Raw genomic sequence first — 18,149 nt, forward strand, 5'->3', positions numbered from 1 at the left:
ATTTCAGGGTATGTTTCTACCCAACCTAAAGAACAGAAAAACCACCGCCACCACTGCTGAACTTCCTCCAATTTCTTTCAACCTTTGCCTTTTACATTATCTATCTATATCTATGTCTGTGGTGAAAAATGAACTGTTTTTGTCTCCATTATACATCAAAACTTTTGATCTATGAAGAATATTAGTGATATAGTCTGTTCATAATTAATTCCCAAACACTGGCGTAGTTGCACTAAATCAATTATCCAGAAAGGCACAACAATTAACAATATACATTTTCACGTAACAGTCTCTGTTAATTATTAATAACCCAGGTACATGCAATTAATTTGTAACAAAAATTGTACAGTACTCTCATCTACACAAGGATAACTCTTCCCTCCTCCACATTTGGGTATTTGTGAAGTTAAATGGGTCCCGTCAATAATTTCCCCATCAACAATAGCTTTACAAGTAACCTGAAAGAGCCAAATGTATTTTCCTTTTATTCCTATTATTCCAAGGTCTTTTATGAGTCATACCTGTACTGTATGTACTGACCTGTAAATTGATAAATGAAACATACGCTCTTCTTAAGGGTCTGGCAACCGATTTGTTTGCTTCAGTACAAGTAACAGAGGAACTCCATTTGTTTCTGTTCACTTAGCCAGCCTCTCAGCACTACGGGGAAATGCTGACTACCAGGGCTTCGGACACTGATTTAAGTGGAGCCAGGATTTACCTTAAGTATTTAACTATACCTTTTTTTTTTTTTTTTTTAAATCAGGATGTATTAAGACACATAAATTCACATGTTTATTTGTGGTCCAGTTCTAAGGTTAACAAGGAAGAGGGATCGAGGAGAAGAAAAGCCGGTGGAGGGTAGAGGGAAACAACAGCACAGAAATAGGAACAGTAGTTTTTAATACCTACAATACAGATTTGCAAAATTTGTACACCAGGTGCTTAAGTGCTGATTTCAGTCTGTAATGATTGAAGGCCTCGTTTGTCAAAAAATTCATCTCCTACTTCAAATCTATACTTTCAGAATGTAAATATTAATACTCTAGAAATGGATCATTATTTTGAGGACTCTGTGGGGCATTAAATCAGGTTAATAGCAGGCCTGTTCGTAAGATTGCAAAAAGCGACATGTGCTGTTCTCTGCAGTGCTTAATGGAGTCAGCAAACCCTGCCTAGTTCCGGGGTGGAATTTAATCTTCCAGGTTATGGTGGATTAATTTTTATTTGTAAAATTGTGTTTATTTGCATGTGCGATATACTGACGTGGCACACACCTGCTCCACACAGTGTTTAACCAAATGCAGCAGGATGATTGAAATGAAAAACAGCTAGCTAAATCCCTAAAATACAAAAAGTATTGAAATCCTGTTGCAAAGTCTTTTTCTTAAACTCCTTTTATTCTAAATCCTTTTAATTCTGTCATATAACACTACAGCATTTACAAAAAGCTGCAAATCCTGACAAATCACACAATTAAAGTAATGAAAACTGTGCTTCCTGCCAAATAGGCCCCGCCGCATCTACAGCTCCATTTAGCTAAATCACATATATGTGCCTTTTTATTAAATCCAACTTGTTAGTATATTTAAAACTATAAACAAATGGCTAAATGAAATTCCATAAAAATCAACATTTACAACTTTATGAAGTCAAAAGTTTATCCACACAAGCTCAGAGCAGCTTATGTGCTGTACTCCTGATGAGACTGTGAACAGACCGCCCTCGGACCTCCTAAGGCCTCTTGGTAGTGCCAGTAACAAAAACAGTAACAACAGAACACCTGGGGGGAAAAAAAGAAACCCCCTTGATTTTCACACGAACTCAAAAGCTATGCAAAGTACCCTTGTTTCCCTTGAGCAAGAACTTCACTAAGTATCAAATTGTGACCTATTTATCAACAGCGTCCATGCATGCAGAGCATATTTCTGGTATGTGATTCCACAGATCCCCTCAATTCAATAATGCAGTGCATCTCCTGCTCAACTAGACCCTTTTATTTCTGTTACTTGAAAATTGTGTTGCATTCACAGTCCTGCCACGTCAGAGCAGGAGACAACCAGGATCTGGAAGTGCCCTGAGCCACGTGGCTGGCATTGCTTACATCTGGTTTTCACTCCCTGTTTGCTTATTCCATTCAGGGGAAAAAAACGGAAAAAACTTTAACATTTCTTAATCTCTACCACCATTTTGTGACTGCTTTGTTGTGCATTTGTTATTGAAAGCAAAAAAAACATACGTGCTACTTGAAACCGAAGTGAAGAGGTTTGAGTGAGTCCTAAAAACGGCATGTGTATTCTTTCCTCAGCTTCAGGGTAGTATCTATAAACGCCCTATTTCCTGCACAGATAAGCACTAATTCCAGTACTCAGTATCATGCCTGATCAATGGGGCTGTGACTCCTGTTCTTCATGCAGACCTTCCTCTGCTCCTTTAGGATTCCTGGTCCAGACCACAGCTTTTCATCACTGTATCTCCCTCTACTTCCAGCATCCCCTAGACACGTTACCTATCAAAGTCCCTCTCCAACACCTGCAGCACCATACCTGTTTCCTGCATCCCCCAGAAATTAGCACCCCCATCAACTCCAGCTGAATTTTGGTATCTACTGCCTCCTCAGCCCATTCCACCATCCCCTTTTCAGAGCTAACCAGACAGCAGAGTTGCTAGAAGCAACTGCAACAAGCAGAGCAGCTGCTTGGAGAACATTATCTTGGCACATCTTGGCTGCATGCAATGAGCATAGTATTTAGAGTCATTAGAATCGATGTGCAAACGATGTCTGTCCGAAAGGGCAGTCAAGCCCTAAGACGACTGCTCAGAACATGCAAGTTGCCTAAAAAGAAGCTCGGGAAAACAAGAACAAGCCCTAGGCAGAGACAGCAGTGACATGGAGTGGCACTTGCTGGAGGAAGTGTTTGTGCATTTGTTTCTGGCTTTGACTTTAATGGACAATTCTGGAGAACTGGACCAAACTGCTGCCAGCACACCCACAGGGAAACTCTGAACGATGGCTCCAAATTCAGTGCAAACATTAAAGATTTCTGGTGAAGAAGGCAGAGCTATACATATTTACAGAAATTTGCTTTGTCTTCTGCAAAACACCATGGTTTTATTCTTGGACAACTAAATAAAGAAAAAGATGACCTCGAAACATTTGCTAGAGATCAATGTTTCCAGAGCCACACATTAATTGAAGACAGATGGAAGTATTTTATTTTGATTGACTCTTGTTTGAAAAAATTAAAAGACACAGCAGTCTAACATAGTGAAAGGTGAAGGTCTTCTGGTCTAGAACATTGATGTGATGTGGCCAGAGCTGAAATGGGAGCATGCAGGTCAGTCCACACAGCTTCAAATAAATTAGTATTTTAACATGTCATGTTCCAAAATTCTTCCCAATGATATCTATAAAAAGGGTTACTTCCTGCACTTCAGAATTCTGCTCTGTAATTTCTATAATCCACCAAGATTAGCTCATTACACCGGAACAACGCACCTAGCAGTTAAAAACAGCCAAATGTGAACGCACACCTGCATGACCAACTTAACCAACCCAAATCTACCTCCAAACTGCTACTGCTTGTTCAACTCGTAGGGCTAGCTCCTCTGCTGTACGTACCGTGCAATTATCTTGGCCTTCTGGGACTTAAAACCACTAAGCCACCCAAGTGGTTGAATATATACAAAACTCACATCTGCCTTCCCTTAGAAAGCAACCTAAATATTATAGCTCTTTTAAGTATACCTGCCTGTAAAGTTGAGTCAGCTTTTGAGGTTCAAATTTTATTTTACCAAAATCAAAGATGTGAGCAGGAGAGTGCAGAGATAAATCTTCCGTAGAACTTTTTTTTTTTTAACCTTAGACTTTGAAATGCAAAACTAGTCTGTCCCCCAATAAATTTTAGCTTTTCAAGTTAATTCTAGTCTTCAACCCTTTGTCCATAAGCTTCCTGTGGTTCAGTTGTTTCAAATAATTTAATACCTCTGATTTCTTTTTTCTTTCCTTTCTTAATTGCATTTGTTTTCCTTATCAGTCAATGTGACTAAACAGTCAAATTCATTGCAAGTTGGACGACTATTATAACATCTTTTCTGCAAGTGGTATAATCTAGAAAATGGCAATAAATTAATTCAGTTCACTGGAGGAATTTATTTTCATAATGCTGAGCCATGGAAATAGGTTTTTACAGACAATGACTGATCTGAACTTCAACACACCAACCTGTCATCATGTACCCTTGAACCATGAATTACCACACATAATGCTATTCCAGAATTAGGCTTTGGACTTCCCTCAGTAGGAAGCACTAGTTTCTTGATTGACTTTTAAGCTATAAAAGCCTACCTTAATAAATGAAATAGCACAAGGCAGAAAGCAGGTATTTGGCCAGGATTTTTTTAAGTGACCTGGGATAAATAATGAAAAATGGGAGACCACAGCACTAACACATTTCAGAAAGCAGTAATATTCTGATTTTGTAGGGGAAAAAAAGAAAGGCAAACCTATCTGAAGTATATTTATTATTTCCTTAGCAATGATTTCAGAAGTGTACACACAATGGATCTCAAAGAAAAAACAGCATTTAAAAAAAAAAACTACTAGAGAGGCTCTGAATCTGTTTTGTAGTGACTTCATAGGTCAAAGAACATACAACTACTACAGAAAACCAAAATAGGTAATATTCCTATAAATATCACAGAAGTGCAAATTGAAAGACAAACAAACAAAAGAAAAAAAAGACAGACCTAGGAATATGCAAGTCAGAATACTTAGTAATATGCAAACATTTCAATTGTACAAATACTATTCATGTAATCAGTTACCCCAGAAAAACGAGTAAGGCATTATCTAGAGGAAGTGAAAAAATCTGAAAACCTGTTGAACAAAGAATATGAATACCCAGCTTAGCATGGCTAAATACAGCTGTAACGTGTTGGGTGAGAGGAAGCCCAGTACAAAGAAACTTGAGCAGGACTGAGGACATTACTAATTTGAATCATGTAAAATGGGGTAGTAGGGAGTTAAAACAGCCTGATTATTGCCTCTCCCACCCTCCACTCTCATTAACTACATTGATGTTACCAACTGTAGTCTCCTCTTCACAGAGCACGGTAGCTAAACTTAACTGGCAGAGTTCTAGCTCTGTTTTGTTTTATATCCAGCAATATTTTCTCCCTTCTAATAATCACGAAGTCCCATCAATCTCTCTTCAAACATTTATTTTTTCTTTTGTATGCTTGATGCATCTAAACAGACAGAAATTTGGAGACCAGCAAACGAGGCACCTGTGCACACGAGTATTGAATTAATCACAGCAAACAGATTTTAAAGGGAAGAGCTAGGCAAGTTAAAGAGCCCTGCCAACCAGATGGCTCAGCTGATAATGCAGTGTGTGGCATGCAAGGTGCCAGGGTCTAGTCTGACTGCAGCATCCAGAGAGAGATGTTCCCATATTCTGAATATTAGCTAGGCAACTTCATCTCCTCTCTTAAGCTGGGAATTTGGTTACCCTGAAAACTTGAACCATTTATATTTCAAGCTGTAGAGAATAATCAAAGCCATACCTACTGCTGAAGCCAGCGAAGTTTTAATTGGGATACGAAGACATGAGCTTGTTTCCTACTTATTTCAGGAATCATTTAAAGAAAAAAATATCTGATTTTTGAAGATGATGATGGGATGGTTACCTTTCACTTAGAAGTCTGTTTCTTCAGACCAGGGAAATGAGGGTTGTGTTACCACCTGCTATGCATTTCGGCTTATTGGCTGAAATGGGAAAGGCATTCCAGGCTACGTACAAACATAAAGCCAAATGCATCCTATTTGTACACATGCACACACATACAGATATTGTTTCGATGACACAAGATCACATTACAATTCCAGTCCTACTAAGAACATACAGCTGAGGAAAAGTGATGCCGCAATCTTGCAGATCAGCCATTTCTAAACTTCACTGGCCCACTGGCAATGGCCAGAAATGATGTTCTGACAGCAAGACAACATTCTGCAATCCATATTGACTCTCTCCCAAGTTTTTGTTTTGTTTTGTTTTGTTTTGTTTTCTGCAACTGCCAACAGCACTCAGAGGGTCTTGGGAGCAAAGGGTTGACCGGCAGTCTTGGCTTAAAACCACCTTTGTCTGAATTAGGACCTTTCTTCCCTTCTTTAGTTACCAAAAAGAAAAGCAAAGTTCTCCCAGGCAAAGGAGTTTCTGCAACTTCTTTAACCAAGGAAAAAGGTACCCTGTATACACCTGATCTCCAGCTTCTATTGAACCAAGCATTTTTTTTGCCCCCAGGTTTAACAGTGAAATTCGCTCAGTACTGTCATTTCTCTTATTAATAATGCCCACCCTCTGACCCTCACTGTTGACAGCAACAGACAGCTAATTCTGGAAAATACTACCTCTAGCAACTACCTTCATCTCACTGTTGTGGCTGTTGCCAACAGCATGCCCCCTGAAGACTCCCTGCATGCTGGTCTCTCTTTTCTACAGTAATGCAAGCATCTCATTCACAGTAAAAACAGAGTTCACAACTATCAAATACAATATTATAAAATATTTAACAGCTCTTATCTATCTCTAACAAGAGATTCACAGTCTTTCCAAAGTCAGAGGTATTCTTGTATACCCTGAATCAGTGATCAAAAATGTTTCTCAACAAGTGACAAAAGCCCTTTTCTTTGTCCCCAGTTGTTCGGGCCCGCTGCCTCAAGACAAGGCAATGCATGCTAAATGTGCTAGAGGTCCCCAATGCTCACCTGGAGCACAGCACTACTGTGTAACGGTGGGAAAGGCTGAGCATAGCAAGGGCTGTCTACAATTACTCATGTTTTAGCCACCTCAAGTTTTAACCTCAGGGGAATCAGAAACAGTAATTTTCTCACTATTTCTGACCCTAAATTTTGTGGGTGATTTAAAGCGGGTCCACAAAGAAGAGTAAGTGCCTACATTTTTTAGTGTTATTTACAGCAATCTTTCAGTTCTTTACGGACATCTTACCCCGGCTGCAGATCCACCAGTGCGGCGATTCTGGGCCAGGTCAGGCCTTGCCTGGTTTGGTAGCTGAGACAAAACGCTGCTGTACGAACGCTGCAGCACGGCTGCCAGGCCAGAACAGTTACAGGAGCCATTTCACTGCCCCAGCATGGCACAGAGCCTGAACTAATAAACTTTGCCGGATCTGAGCTGGCAGTGTGCATGGCCAACTCCAGATACTGCCCCACGTTCCTGCTACTAGAACACTTACAACCTGTTAAATCAGATTTGAGGTCTCCTTTGCAGTAAGCCTGCATGAAATAAGCCTGCATGAAGTAACTTTTGAAACAATGCCGTATTATGCTATGAAGCACATGATGCCGCAGAGAATCTAGCATCAAAGGACTACAGTATTTTAACGAAATAGTTGACAAACTATTAAGTTCTGCTACCATAAAGTCACCACGCTAAAACCATAAGCTTTCCTTTCACACCTGGGAATGAGCTTCTTATCACCAACTAAGATCAGTTTCTAGGAATGTGCCAAATCCATCCATGCGAGAGTCCCAGTTTCAGTAATTCCTTTTTTCCAGCTTTACAGTAAAATAGCGCTTCAGCCTACTGATGGTAATCATCTTCTCCTTTACAAATTCCTTTTATTTTGAATCATTAAAGCTCATGTGTTAGTTATCTAAGGCCTCTTATTACAGCTTTACTTTTATCTGATTCCAAATAGTGGTCAATGATACATTCATGTACTTTTAATCAAAGATGTATTTAAACCAAGCCATGTAAAAAGAGACCAAAACATGTTTTCAAAAGTTTTAACTTAATTTAATATGAGCTAATTTGAACAGTTTTCTAATGTAACAACTATCATTGTCCAATGCTAAATATATGCAACTTTGAGAGAGAAAAAGAGTAAGCAGTGTAACTTACTAGATGCAAAATCAATAAGTAATTTACAGCCATCAGATCTGGGGCTGTATTTTTGAGTTCACTATTATGAAGAGGTATTTAGTCAAGGTGACACAGTTTATAATTACACATGAGGTTCTAACAATGATTTGGTCAAAGATCTGTAAAAAGAAGTTATGCTTAATTATAAACCATACATATATATATATACTTACTGATTTGTGGAGCTGGTAAGATTCGTGCAGCTCGAACCGGACCATGGCGAACGGAGAAGAGTTCCTGAGCTTCACCACTGATCTGCAATACATACGGATCATGAATGTACAATGTAAAAATATACATATATAAAAGCACACATGCACACACACAAACGTGTACATATAAAATACATCCCCCAAAATTGTTCCGTTCCACAGTCAGCTCATTTAAAATCAAATTCCCGTACAGTCATCTTCTCTAGAAATCTCCAAAAGCACTCAAATGCTCAACACTCAAACACTGAGAAAAGAACTGCTGGTTAGGAGGCTCCAATTGCATAGAAAAATAAACTGGTTCCCCACTGAGCTACTGAGTGCTGAAATACGCAGCTTAATTACGGTGGTAGCAGCAGGTGAGACTCTTTACGGCATAAGCACTGAATGTAATGGAGGTGCACTGACAGCAAACACGATTCTGAAGGAAATAAACAACCACGACACACATTTAGGCAAAAGTTTAGTTCAGAAATACTCTGCAATTCCTCTTCTCTCCCCAACAAGTGATACCTCATAAGGGCAGGGTATGCTAAGGCTGACAAGCTTTATTATATGCAATTGTCCTTGAAAACATGACATATCCAGTTTTGTGATTTCTTTATTAACTCAGTAATTGCAATGCATTAACAAGATATAATACATACAAAGAGCTCCAGAGTAAGTACCTCCAGTCTAGCCAAACAGAATCCATACTAACATATTGCACTTACTTAATCAACTTTCTTAGCCTACTTTTGATATAAAAATCTTATTTGTTGAACTTGATTTAGATGAACAGTGACTTTGGTGGCAGGGGAAGACTCATATCAGAGGCAACACGGAGTGTGCCAGAGATGGTGGCAAGTTGGTATTCCCTCTCCTCCCCTTTACAGATAGAAAAGACACTGCCCTTCTAACCAACCATTCGCAATTTGTCTAAATGTGGATGTATCTTAGTCTTGAACAACACAAATTACAGGAACAAAGATGGCTTGCCTCTAGAAACGTGTCTTAGGCATGAATGAGGTACCAGCACTACGTACCATTAACGACCACACGTTTTAGAAGAAAACACTTGAAGTTGACTGCTGACTAAAATAACAGAAATTCAAGGAATACAGACCACAAACATTTATTCTACACAGCACGTTTCTAAGAAAGAGTGGCAAATGCTGATAGTAAATGATAAGACAACTTGATGTTTAAGTACATCCCGTATTCTCCAGGTGTGAAAATTATGTTTCATAATGGGGGGTCAAAACTAATTAAGCTTGTCTCTAATGGCAATCTTGAAAAGATTAAATCAGAAATAGTTAAGAAGAATTTCCAGACTTCCTGTAAATGGTCAGTCAGAATGCATTTTCATAACTGCCTGGTAATGGATCCAATACGGAATGTCATATACTTGAAGAAAAAGGCCAACGTTATGAAGCTCATTTCCAAATAACCAACAACTTGAACCAGACGTAAGGAGGCTGGGAAAGCAGTGAACACATTGGCATGAAGTTTTTCCAAGTAAGCAGCTTACAGTATCAGAAATAGACACAATTTGAAACAAGGTTCTTATGAATTACTGAACTATAAATCCAAGTTAACTTTTTGAAATGTCATTTCATATTTGTTCCTATTTCTTTCCGCACTTCAGCTTACACGCTCAGAAAATTAAAATACTGCTACTGTTTGACCAACAAATCAGAAGTATAGTACTTCACACCCTTAGCTTACTACCAGTCTGAACCCCAAGCCTTGTTATTTATTATCACTGCTTTAGACAATGGGGCAGAATGAAACTTACCCCACAGAAGCACAAGTCTTCCAGAAGAGTATTCTGAAAACTTTACCGACTACAGAGATGTTGACCATTCCGTAAAAGACTGAGCTTGCATTTATTGCTTCAACAGAACGCACTGAACTACTGCTTTGCTGTAGTAAGCCTGTAACAACATGCAAGCTACACCCAGTTGGGGAAATACCAGTCCTTGCCACTTTAGGTTTGCATACACTTAGCAGTTCCACACTGGTATGAGTTAACATCAACGATGTTAACTGATGGACACAACAGTTTAAAAACTGTAATCAATATGAGAACTAATCCCTTCGTCTACTCTGCTCTTATTTTATTAGGCAGATGTTCCCATCATTATGGATTCTCCTCATCCAGCTAGCAGCAGCATCTGAACAACACAAAACCCTGCAGTACTCCAGCTTTTGCAAAAACAAGTTGGAATTCTCCCTTTGGGACAGCTAAACGCCCCTGCTCTGACAAACTTACTGACCAGATTCTATACCAGACATAAAAAATGATGATCAGAAATCAACTCAGTAAAGGTGGTTTTTTTTTTTTTTTTTTTTTTTGAAGCGGGGCCGGGGGGGGAAAGCACACAGATAAAAAACGTCCAGAAAGAATACACCAGAAAAGACAGCTTGGAAAAAAGCAGAGCACAGTGAAGGAGAAAAGGTGGAGGGGAGACGGGGGGACAGGACAGGACGGGACACGAGAGACAGAGCTGAAAACAGCAGGCTTTCTATCCATCAGAACACAGCAGCACTATGGAAGAGTAAAGGAGGAAGTGGAGAAGAAGAAAAACAAGCTTTGGAACTATTATTATTGTCAATTAAAGTTTTTTTCCCCAAAATCATGAAAATGCTGTTTCACATGTGTACGCACATCAATGGCTATGAATGAAAACAAGAGGGAAAAGAACTGGCATAACGAAAGTACGGAAGAAGTGATTCACATAAAATCATCCAACCCAATTCAGTCACCTCCTTCTACTCTAAGTATGCCAGCACATCAGCTCTAGCTCCAATCTACTTCAAATAAAAGTTACAGTCCCAAAAGTAAGATATACTAAGAAGGCCAAACCTGCGTAACTTAGTTTCTGCTCTTAAATACACTGAACTCCAGAAAGCATGTTTATTTAGCCTGCGATGCCAAGATCTGGTAGAGCTTAAAGCCGAGATTTTCAAATAATGGCCTAAAAACGTACAAATACAAATGAAGTTTATTTGTACCTTAGCACCTACCGTGAAAACCTGAGCCAGCTCTTCTCATGGATATATTTTTACTTTTTAGTAATTAATATTCATTACTTGAAAGATAACTATTTCACTTTATGCTGGGGGGAAGAGCAGAAAGATAAACAGACTAACCACAGCCACAGAATCAGATGGTTACAAAGACGAGATTGGAAGCACTCAGCTCCTAACTCTGGTTTGAGACCTCTGTACTATGTAGTGTTGCAACGTAACGTGTCCTTTCCTCTCAGTTTGCGTAGGATTTTTTCCAAGGATACTGTGCATAACTAAGAAAAAAAAAGCAATTAATTGTTCAGATAAATTCAGCCATCGGTACAGTTCACGTACTCAGCAGGTTCTACACTGCTGTCTACTGGGAGCCAAAAATGAGCAAATGTTAAGATAGGGCCCCCACCGTTGATTTAGTAATGAAAATGCAAGATGCCACCCAACAACTGACAACTCCTTTGTAAAGAAAAAGCCAAACTCCCTAAAAAGCACAAAAAAAGATTACAAAAAATCTGCACATAACCCAACATAGAGCAGATTACAACACCAATACTTAGGAACCTATCGTAGCTTAAGTTTTTGTTATGGATTTTTTTTTTTAAGCTGCATGATCTTAACTGTTCTACAGAAAACACAAAATCATACAAGGCATTGCACTTTGTTGCATGCCTTGAACTAGGAACAACCAAGCTGCTGGTTTGCTGGGCACTGAAAAATACATTAGGGTTTCAAAGTTCAAGATTTTATTTGACTTACAATCATTTTTTTCAAACACTATCACCAGCAAAAGCTTCTGCTATTTGCAGTCCTATAAAATTCCGAATTAACTGCGGCTAATGCTAACACCTTTCATTTACCCATACAAAACATAAAACTTTATTACCATTGCTGAGGCCACGTGTATCGATTTTGACTGAAAGCAGCATCTTCAGGACAGAGAGATTATATTGTCTCATCTTCCTGCCAATTCAGGCCTTATCTCTTTCCCAAGACAGCTGACAAAGACAGCCAAACTTTGCTGTGAACAGGACACTTATTCCACTAGGAACCAAAGTGCAACAAATAACCACATTTAACATAAGCCCAGCCCCACCAGTAAATGGCTGACGGCTTTGTCACTGCCAATTTGGGCAAGATGAGGGCTGGCAGGTCTATGGTAAAAGGCTCCACATCCCATTACCAGTCCCTTGAGCTATACAGTCTCATAGCATAGACAAAATATAAATAGACTTCATGAACTGAAAACAGAGCTTTAAATTCTTCAAAAAACACCTGTGAAGAAAGGAGGCTGTGGCTGCCATTTTGGATTTGATCCAGCTAAGTAGCGAGTCCCTGTGGCAGCTTTCAAAGCTCTTAAAAGTTTTTCTTTCCCATTCCAAAAGCCAAGAATATTTCCAAACAGGTTTCAAGAATTGAATATTATACTATAAAAGCAGCATCAGGTACTAGTTCTATGAGAGAGCAGATCCAAAACGAGAGCTCCAAGCTGGTGTGATAGCGCGTTTCAGCTTCCTCCGTGGCCGCTATCAAACCCCAGACCTACAGGGAAGGCTGCAAGCAAAGAAGAGCCTGATTCAAACCCGGGCCCCCAGTGAAGGCTTCACCTCTCTCCTCCAGGAACGACAAACTGAAAGAGGAAGAACTTCCCCCACTCAGGTATTTTCAACTACTGCTTAAAATACTACAGACCAGAAAGCTGGTGCACTGTTTTTGATGACAGAGCTTTGTTGTTTGGAGCATACCAGTTTGCACCCATTCTGTAAAAAAAAAAAACAGAACAAAGAAAGTGTTGTTCACACTAAGGATAAGTAATAGTTTCCAACCATAGAAAATGGTTTTCACATGGTGAAAAAAGTCAAATGCACACCAAACTAAAACGAAGTTGGAAATTCAATGCTTAAACTACTGTGCAACAGTGGAAAAGTAAACTGCTTATATATTAAAAACTGTCGCAAAGCACAGGATCAATTTGTTATTCAGGTTTTTTTGTTTTGTTTTTTAAATATTCTGAGTACATACTTTTAATAGAGCAATATAACAAGACAATCAGCAATTGGTAGATACCACCACAAAATACTGTTTGACATAATCCTGCCAGGATAACAACTACTACCAGCCCTCTTAGGAACTCAAGCAGTCATCCTTTTCATTCAAAACATCTCTCTGATTATCTAGAGATCACGAGAATTTAGATGCTCAGTGTTACAGAAGCCCACTTAAGTGACTGAATTAAGTATGAAATTGCATCTATCATTTAAAATTATGACAACACAAATTGAGTTTAAAAAACAATGAGAAGTTTGAAATGGCTTTGGTTACAATGTCCTCAACATTCGCATTTTGTCATACATTTTGAGGAGTTTTAGCATGATCAGGCTGCAGGCTCACTGTAAAATTCTCATCTGGGAGTCAGTTCTGCTCCCTTTTTCATCACTTCATTTTGCACACAGACAAGAACAACACACACAGTACTGGACACAGGCAGAATATGGGTACAAAAAGCCTTCAGGAGCCTTCATTTCAGCTTTGACCCCATGCAAAGAGAGCTACATGAAACTGTTTGGACTCCTCTGCTACCTTTCACTATAGCCCTCCCCAGTTCTTTGCATGTTGGTCGTTCCCCCCCCAACACACACCAGTGCATGCTACGATGTAAATGAAAAATCTTCCACCAGATTTGCAATCACTTAATGAGTGTAAAAACAGACCATTTCTTGCATGCCACTGGCAGCAGCAGTACAAAAAAACCAAAGCCTTAAAATGATTTGCATGGATGTTTTGTAAAGTCCTTAAACATTTTTCAGGGTTTCTAGGTCAGGTCATCATCAGATATTTCCAAGTGGCTGAGACAAGCCTGAACAGCCGTATCCTGTATCGGGAAGAGGTCTGGAAAGAGCAAAGCCCGGAGCTTACGATGTGGTAAGTGACTAATCCTTTTCCCAGCTCTGGAAGGGGAAGAATTGCAATGGGACTAGGACAACCTCACTGAAACCCCATCAGACCAAACTTCTCATGAACAGTAGAGAAGACAAAATGGAACTGACACATCCTCATTTACCATAACCATCCCTCTAGACATCCACATAGACACACCATCTGCTGTACACCTGCAGGTCTAAAAATGAAGAAACAGAGTATTATTGACACCAGTATTTAAAGAAATTTAAGTTCTGGCAGTGGAGAATGGCAGTGCATGATGCCATCCTTGTCCAACGAGTCCTCTGCGTTCTGGAGTCTCCAGATGGAAGTCACCTACCATATGGGCAGACGCACCCCATTAGTTTGTGGCAACATCATTATACCACAGCCTTTAAGTATTTTTTGCTAAATATACAGCTGCCCTTGTTATTAGAAGTTCCCTTTGGTAGTTTCTACTTTATTCAACTCAAGCTTGATAGTTGGGTCTTTGGGTTTTGGTGTGTTTTTGTATGTGTGTGGTTTTTTTGTTTTGTTTTGTTTTGTTTTAATTGTAATATGAACCATTAAATTAAGATGATTTTCTACTTCTGATGCTTCCTGCATACAATGAGAAAAAAATTATCTGCCACAAAACCAGCCAACATGCGTTTCTCTGAACAGGAACATCTAGAACAGATACTTGGAAACCACATTAGGCAGAAACCAGTTCCAACTGTATCTGAAACATGAAACTGGGAGCAAGGGAGAAACAAAGTCCAAATGAAACAAAAAAGTACACAGCACAATTATCAAATAGGAGCTTTAGGAACTTCTAGTCATACTTTTGTATATTCCCAGATTTCTCCCCACTTAGTGAGGCATATTTTAAGAACACTTTTAACCTTCCCACCCCTATTTCAAAACAAAGATCAAAGCGAAGTCGTTTGGATGGACACCTTCCGCTTCTTATGCAATACAGATTTAGACGCTGCACTTCAAAACCCCAGCCGTTACTTCAGCACCCAGCAGTCCAAACATTATTTCAGCCCTTTGAAGCAGCCCTAATGGTATCTTCCATTTGCAAGTAACACTTCTGTAGTCAAAGATCTTACTCCAAGGAGATGTTAATGTGAAACCACTCAGACTGCAAAGAGACACACACTCCTGGAGGCAGACTGCAAAGGTGTTTAGAAGTCAATGTAACACCATTACGGCGAGTGTCAGCTTAGAAGCTGTCATAAACACTTCATAATCACTCAGACACAAACTGGACTGCCTGCAACACATTATTTTATTAAGCGCTGAATAGAGGTTCAATTGTATGAATAAATAGCACAATGCTAGAGATAACAGCCTTACTGAGTAGATTTTCACATAAATGTCAAATTGTTGCTTTTTCAGATTGAAAGGTTTTTAAACTAGAGATCTCTTTTTTTCTTAATAACTGGAATAATGTTACATAATCACAAGCTAAATACTGAGCAAAATCAAGAAGAAAGGACATGTTTGTATAACATCAGAGGACAAAAAACTGTTGTCCGCCAGATTTTCTTTTACTCAGGTTAAGTAAGCAAAAAAAAAATCAGATGGAAAAACACAAATGTGTAAAAATACAGGTCATGTTACCTCCAGGCACATGGTATATAGGCTCTGAAAAGATATTTAAAAATTGATATTAAGATGTTCTCTATTAATCTGAGAAGCTATCCAAGACCATGTTACTAACAGCAGAACCATTCGGACACTGAAATTATACTAAGACATACAAATGGCAGTATTGCACAGGATGAAGCTGTGCCTCTTTGGATGTGGTCTCATCACAATTTCACAGGTTACACAAATAAGGACTGGCAACGTGATGTGCTATCTCTACAGCTGACATGCTTAGGATGGAAGGTACAACATTTCCACAGTTGGCATTTTCTTCCACTTCACTGGAATTTCACCCCCCATTAAAAATACCTCCTCAAAAAAATGAACAATAAGAGAAACTTTCTTGCAATTTCATTTTGTTTATTTTTCCTAAGATATTAGGAAAAGATATTAAATACTATCAAAATCTAGGGATTATGAATAAGTGAAATACACTGGGGAAATACAACCTGACTGCACTGTCCTGCTGAAAAAGGAGGTAATAGCAGGCATTCCATGGCCTAACCCGTGCCTAATCCAGACACAAGAAGAAAACAAACAAAACAACAACAACAACAAACAACCCGTTCCCACTGGGAAACATTGATAAGTTACCTCGTACTACCTACCTGAAAGTACCAGTGACCACACTTACTCCACATAAACCAGGATAAGCGTGAAGTAGTTTAACTCCTCGTTTGTTAATAAGATCCACCAAATTATTTCATGCTTACTGCAGTGAACCATGGGTTAAGAGTTTAAATGCAGACGGCTAATGCAGAACAGGTTACACTGAGGTAATCAGTTCGCGTACCAGAGAAATGAGACGCACTACTCCTTTCATTCTTGCTTTCCTTATACATGTAGGATCCCATCTCGCAATGAATTTCTCAAGAGCACTGACACAGATAGCTCTTACAAAGACGCTCTTGCATTCAGACACAGAAAGTCACTTCAGAGGGATGCACAGAACTCTCACCTATCCACAAAGCAAGGGCACGTTACACACGTGTGCACACATAACCACAAAGCAAAACAAAAAACTGTCTGCCAGACACAAAGCTCTTCTTATTAGATGTACAGTGGCCAGGACAAGTCCGATGTCAACACAATGTACTGCCGTACATGTTTCAGAACATGCACACTCATTTGGACAAGAATATTTCGGCAGGATAAACTGAGCTGTTTTATGAAAATTCTTTAGCTTAAATCCAAATGACTACTCACAGTCTCTTAACTAATTGATCACCTTGCAGTATAAAACTGCAGTAATAGCAGGAGGTATTTCCTCTTTAGCTCGGTATCTTAGTGACACCTAATGTCCGTTTTCTGTAATACACTTCAAAGAACAAAGCAAAGCATTTCTGAACCATTTTAATTATCTATTTTGTATAGTAATATAGAATTGGTCTGTGTTCAAAATGTTGTACAAAACTTTAAACTATGAAACGATTTTTAGTGTTCAAATTCTTTCCAGTGTTAGATTTTTTTAAAAAAGTGAACAAGCAACAAGCTAGCTTTGCTACATCACACACTTTTCTGCTCTAAAAAGATAAAATAGGAAAACAATCCAAAGATATATTTTTTGCTCCATTTAAGACAAAGCCAATAAAGTTAGAATTAGCCACGGTTTCTCAGGACATACTAGCAGATAGAAATTCCAATATTATACTGAAATTTAGTAAAATATACCAGGTCTTTGTTTCTATTAAACCCTCCTTCAAATGCCAAAGCTCAGCAGTTTTTCTTCCCTAGCTCCAGCTAACAATATGCAATTAAGAGGGGAAAAAGCCAGGCCTCCCACACCCCAGTGAACTCTATTAGACAGTGCTTATCTTTTGGTGTACAAAATAAAGAGTATTTTCTATTACAGCACCTACGCTACTGGTATATAAACTTGTCCTACACAGCTAACCCCGAAGTAATACAAAAAGATACATATTTCAAAAAGGCCATGCATTTTATTAAGAGAAAGAACTCCATCCTCACTACATTATTTTGAAGAACAAGGTGTTACGAGCAATACTTTTTTTGAGTTAAGAATTTTATGACCTACTGTATTAAACTTTATTCTATAGTTCAAGAAATTTGGGGAAAACTTCCCAAATTAAGACCATGTGCTCATAAACCATTCTGAAGCACAAACTGCAGGGTGTGTATGACAGCATAAAATCAAACCCATATGCACGTAGAGACTTTAATAAAATTAAAATTGCAAATCATGTACATGACAAACACCGCGATTGTAAAATACTATTAATACTGTCATGCTTGCATTCCTAGGACAAACAAATTCTTTTCATATTTTTCCACCCTCTTTTCCCTTCTGTAGGTTAAAAAGATTTGTCCTTTCTGGAATATAAACTATTCTACAATGTCAAATGCTGCTCCCAATTAGACTCTGAAAATTTACCTAAAAGAAATCATTCGTAATAACCCCTCAAATCTGAAGGTA

The 18,149-nt window shown here is 38.8% G+C and overlaps 1 protein-coding gene across 1 annotated transcript in view; it reads right to left on the minus strand.

Annotated features, from left to right (window-relative positions):
• Positions 1–18,149, minus strand: part of BCAS3 (BCAS3 microtubule associated cell migration factor) — a 357,048-nt gene that overhangs the window by 330,839 nt on the left and 8,060 nt on the right. The window contains 1 exon segment of the mRNA XM_040532922.1: positions 8,120–8,201. Coding sequence (XP_040388856.1) covers positions 8,120–8,201 — 82 coding nt within the window.

This window comes from Cygnus olor, chromosome 20 (genome assembly GCF_009769625.2).
Source record: "Cygnus olor isolate bCygOlo1 chromosome 20, bCygOlo1.pri.v2, whole genome shotgun sequence".
NCBI classification, from domain to species: Eukaryota; Metazoa; Chordata; class Aves; order Anseriformes; family Anatidae; genus Cygnus; species Cygnus olor.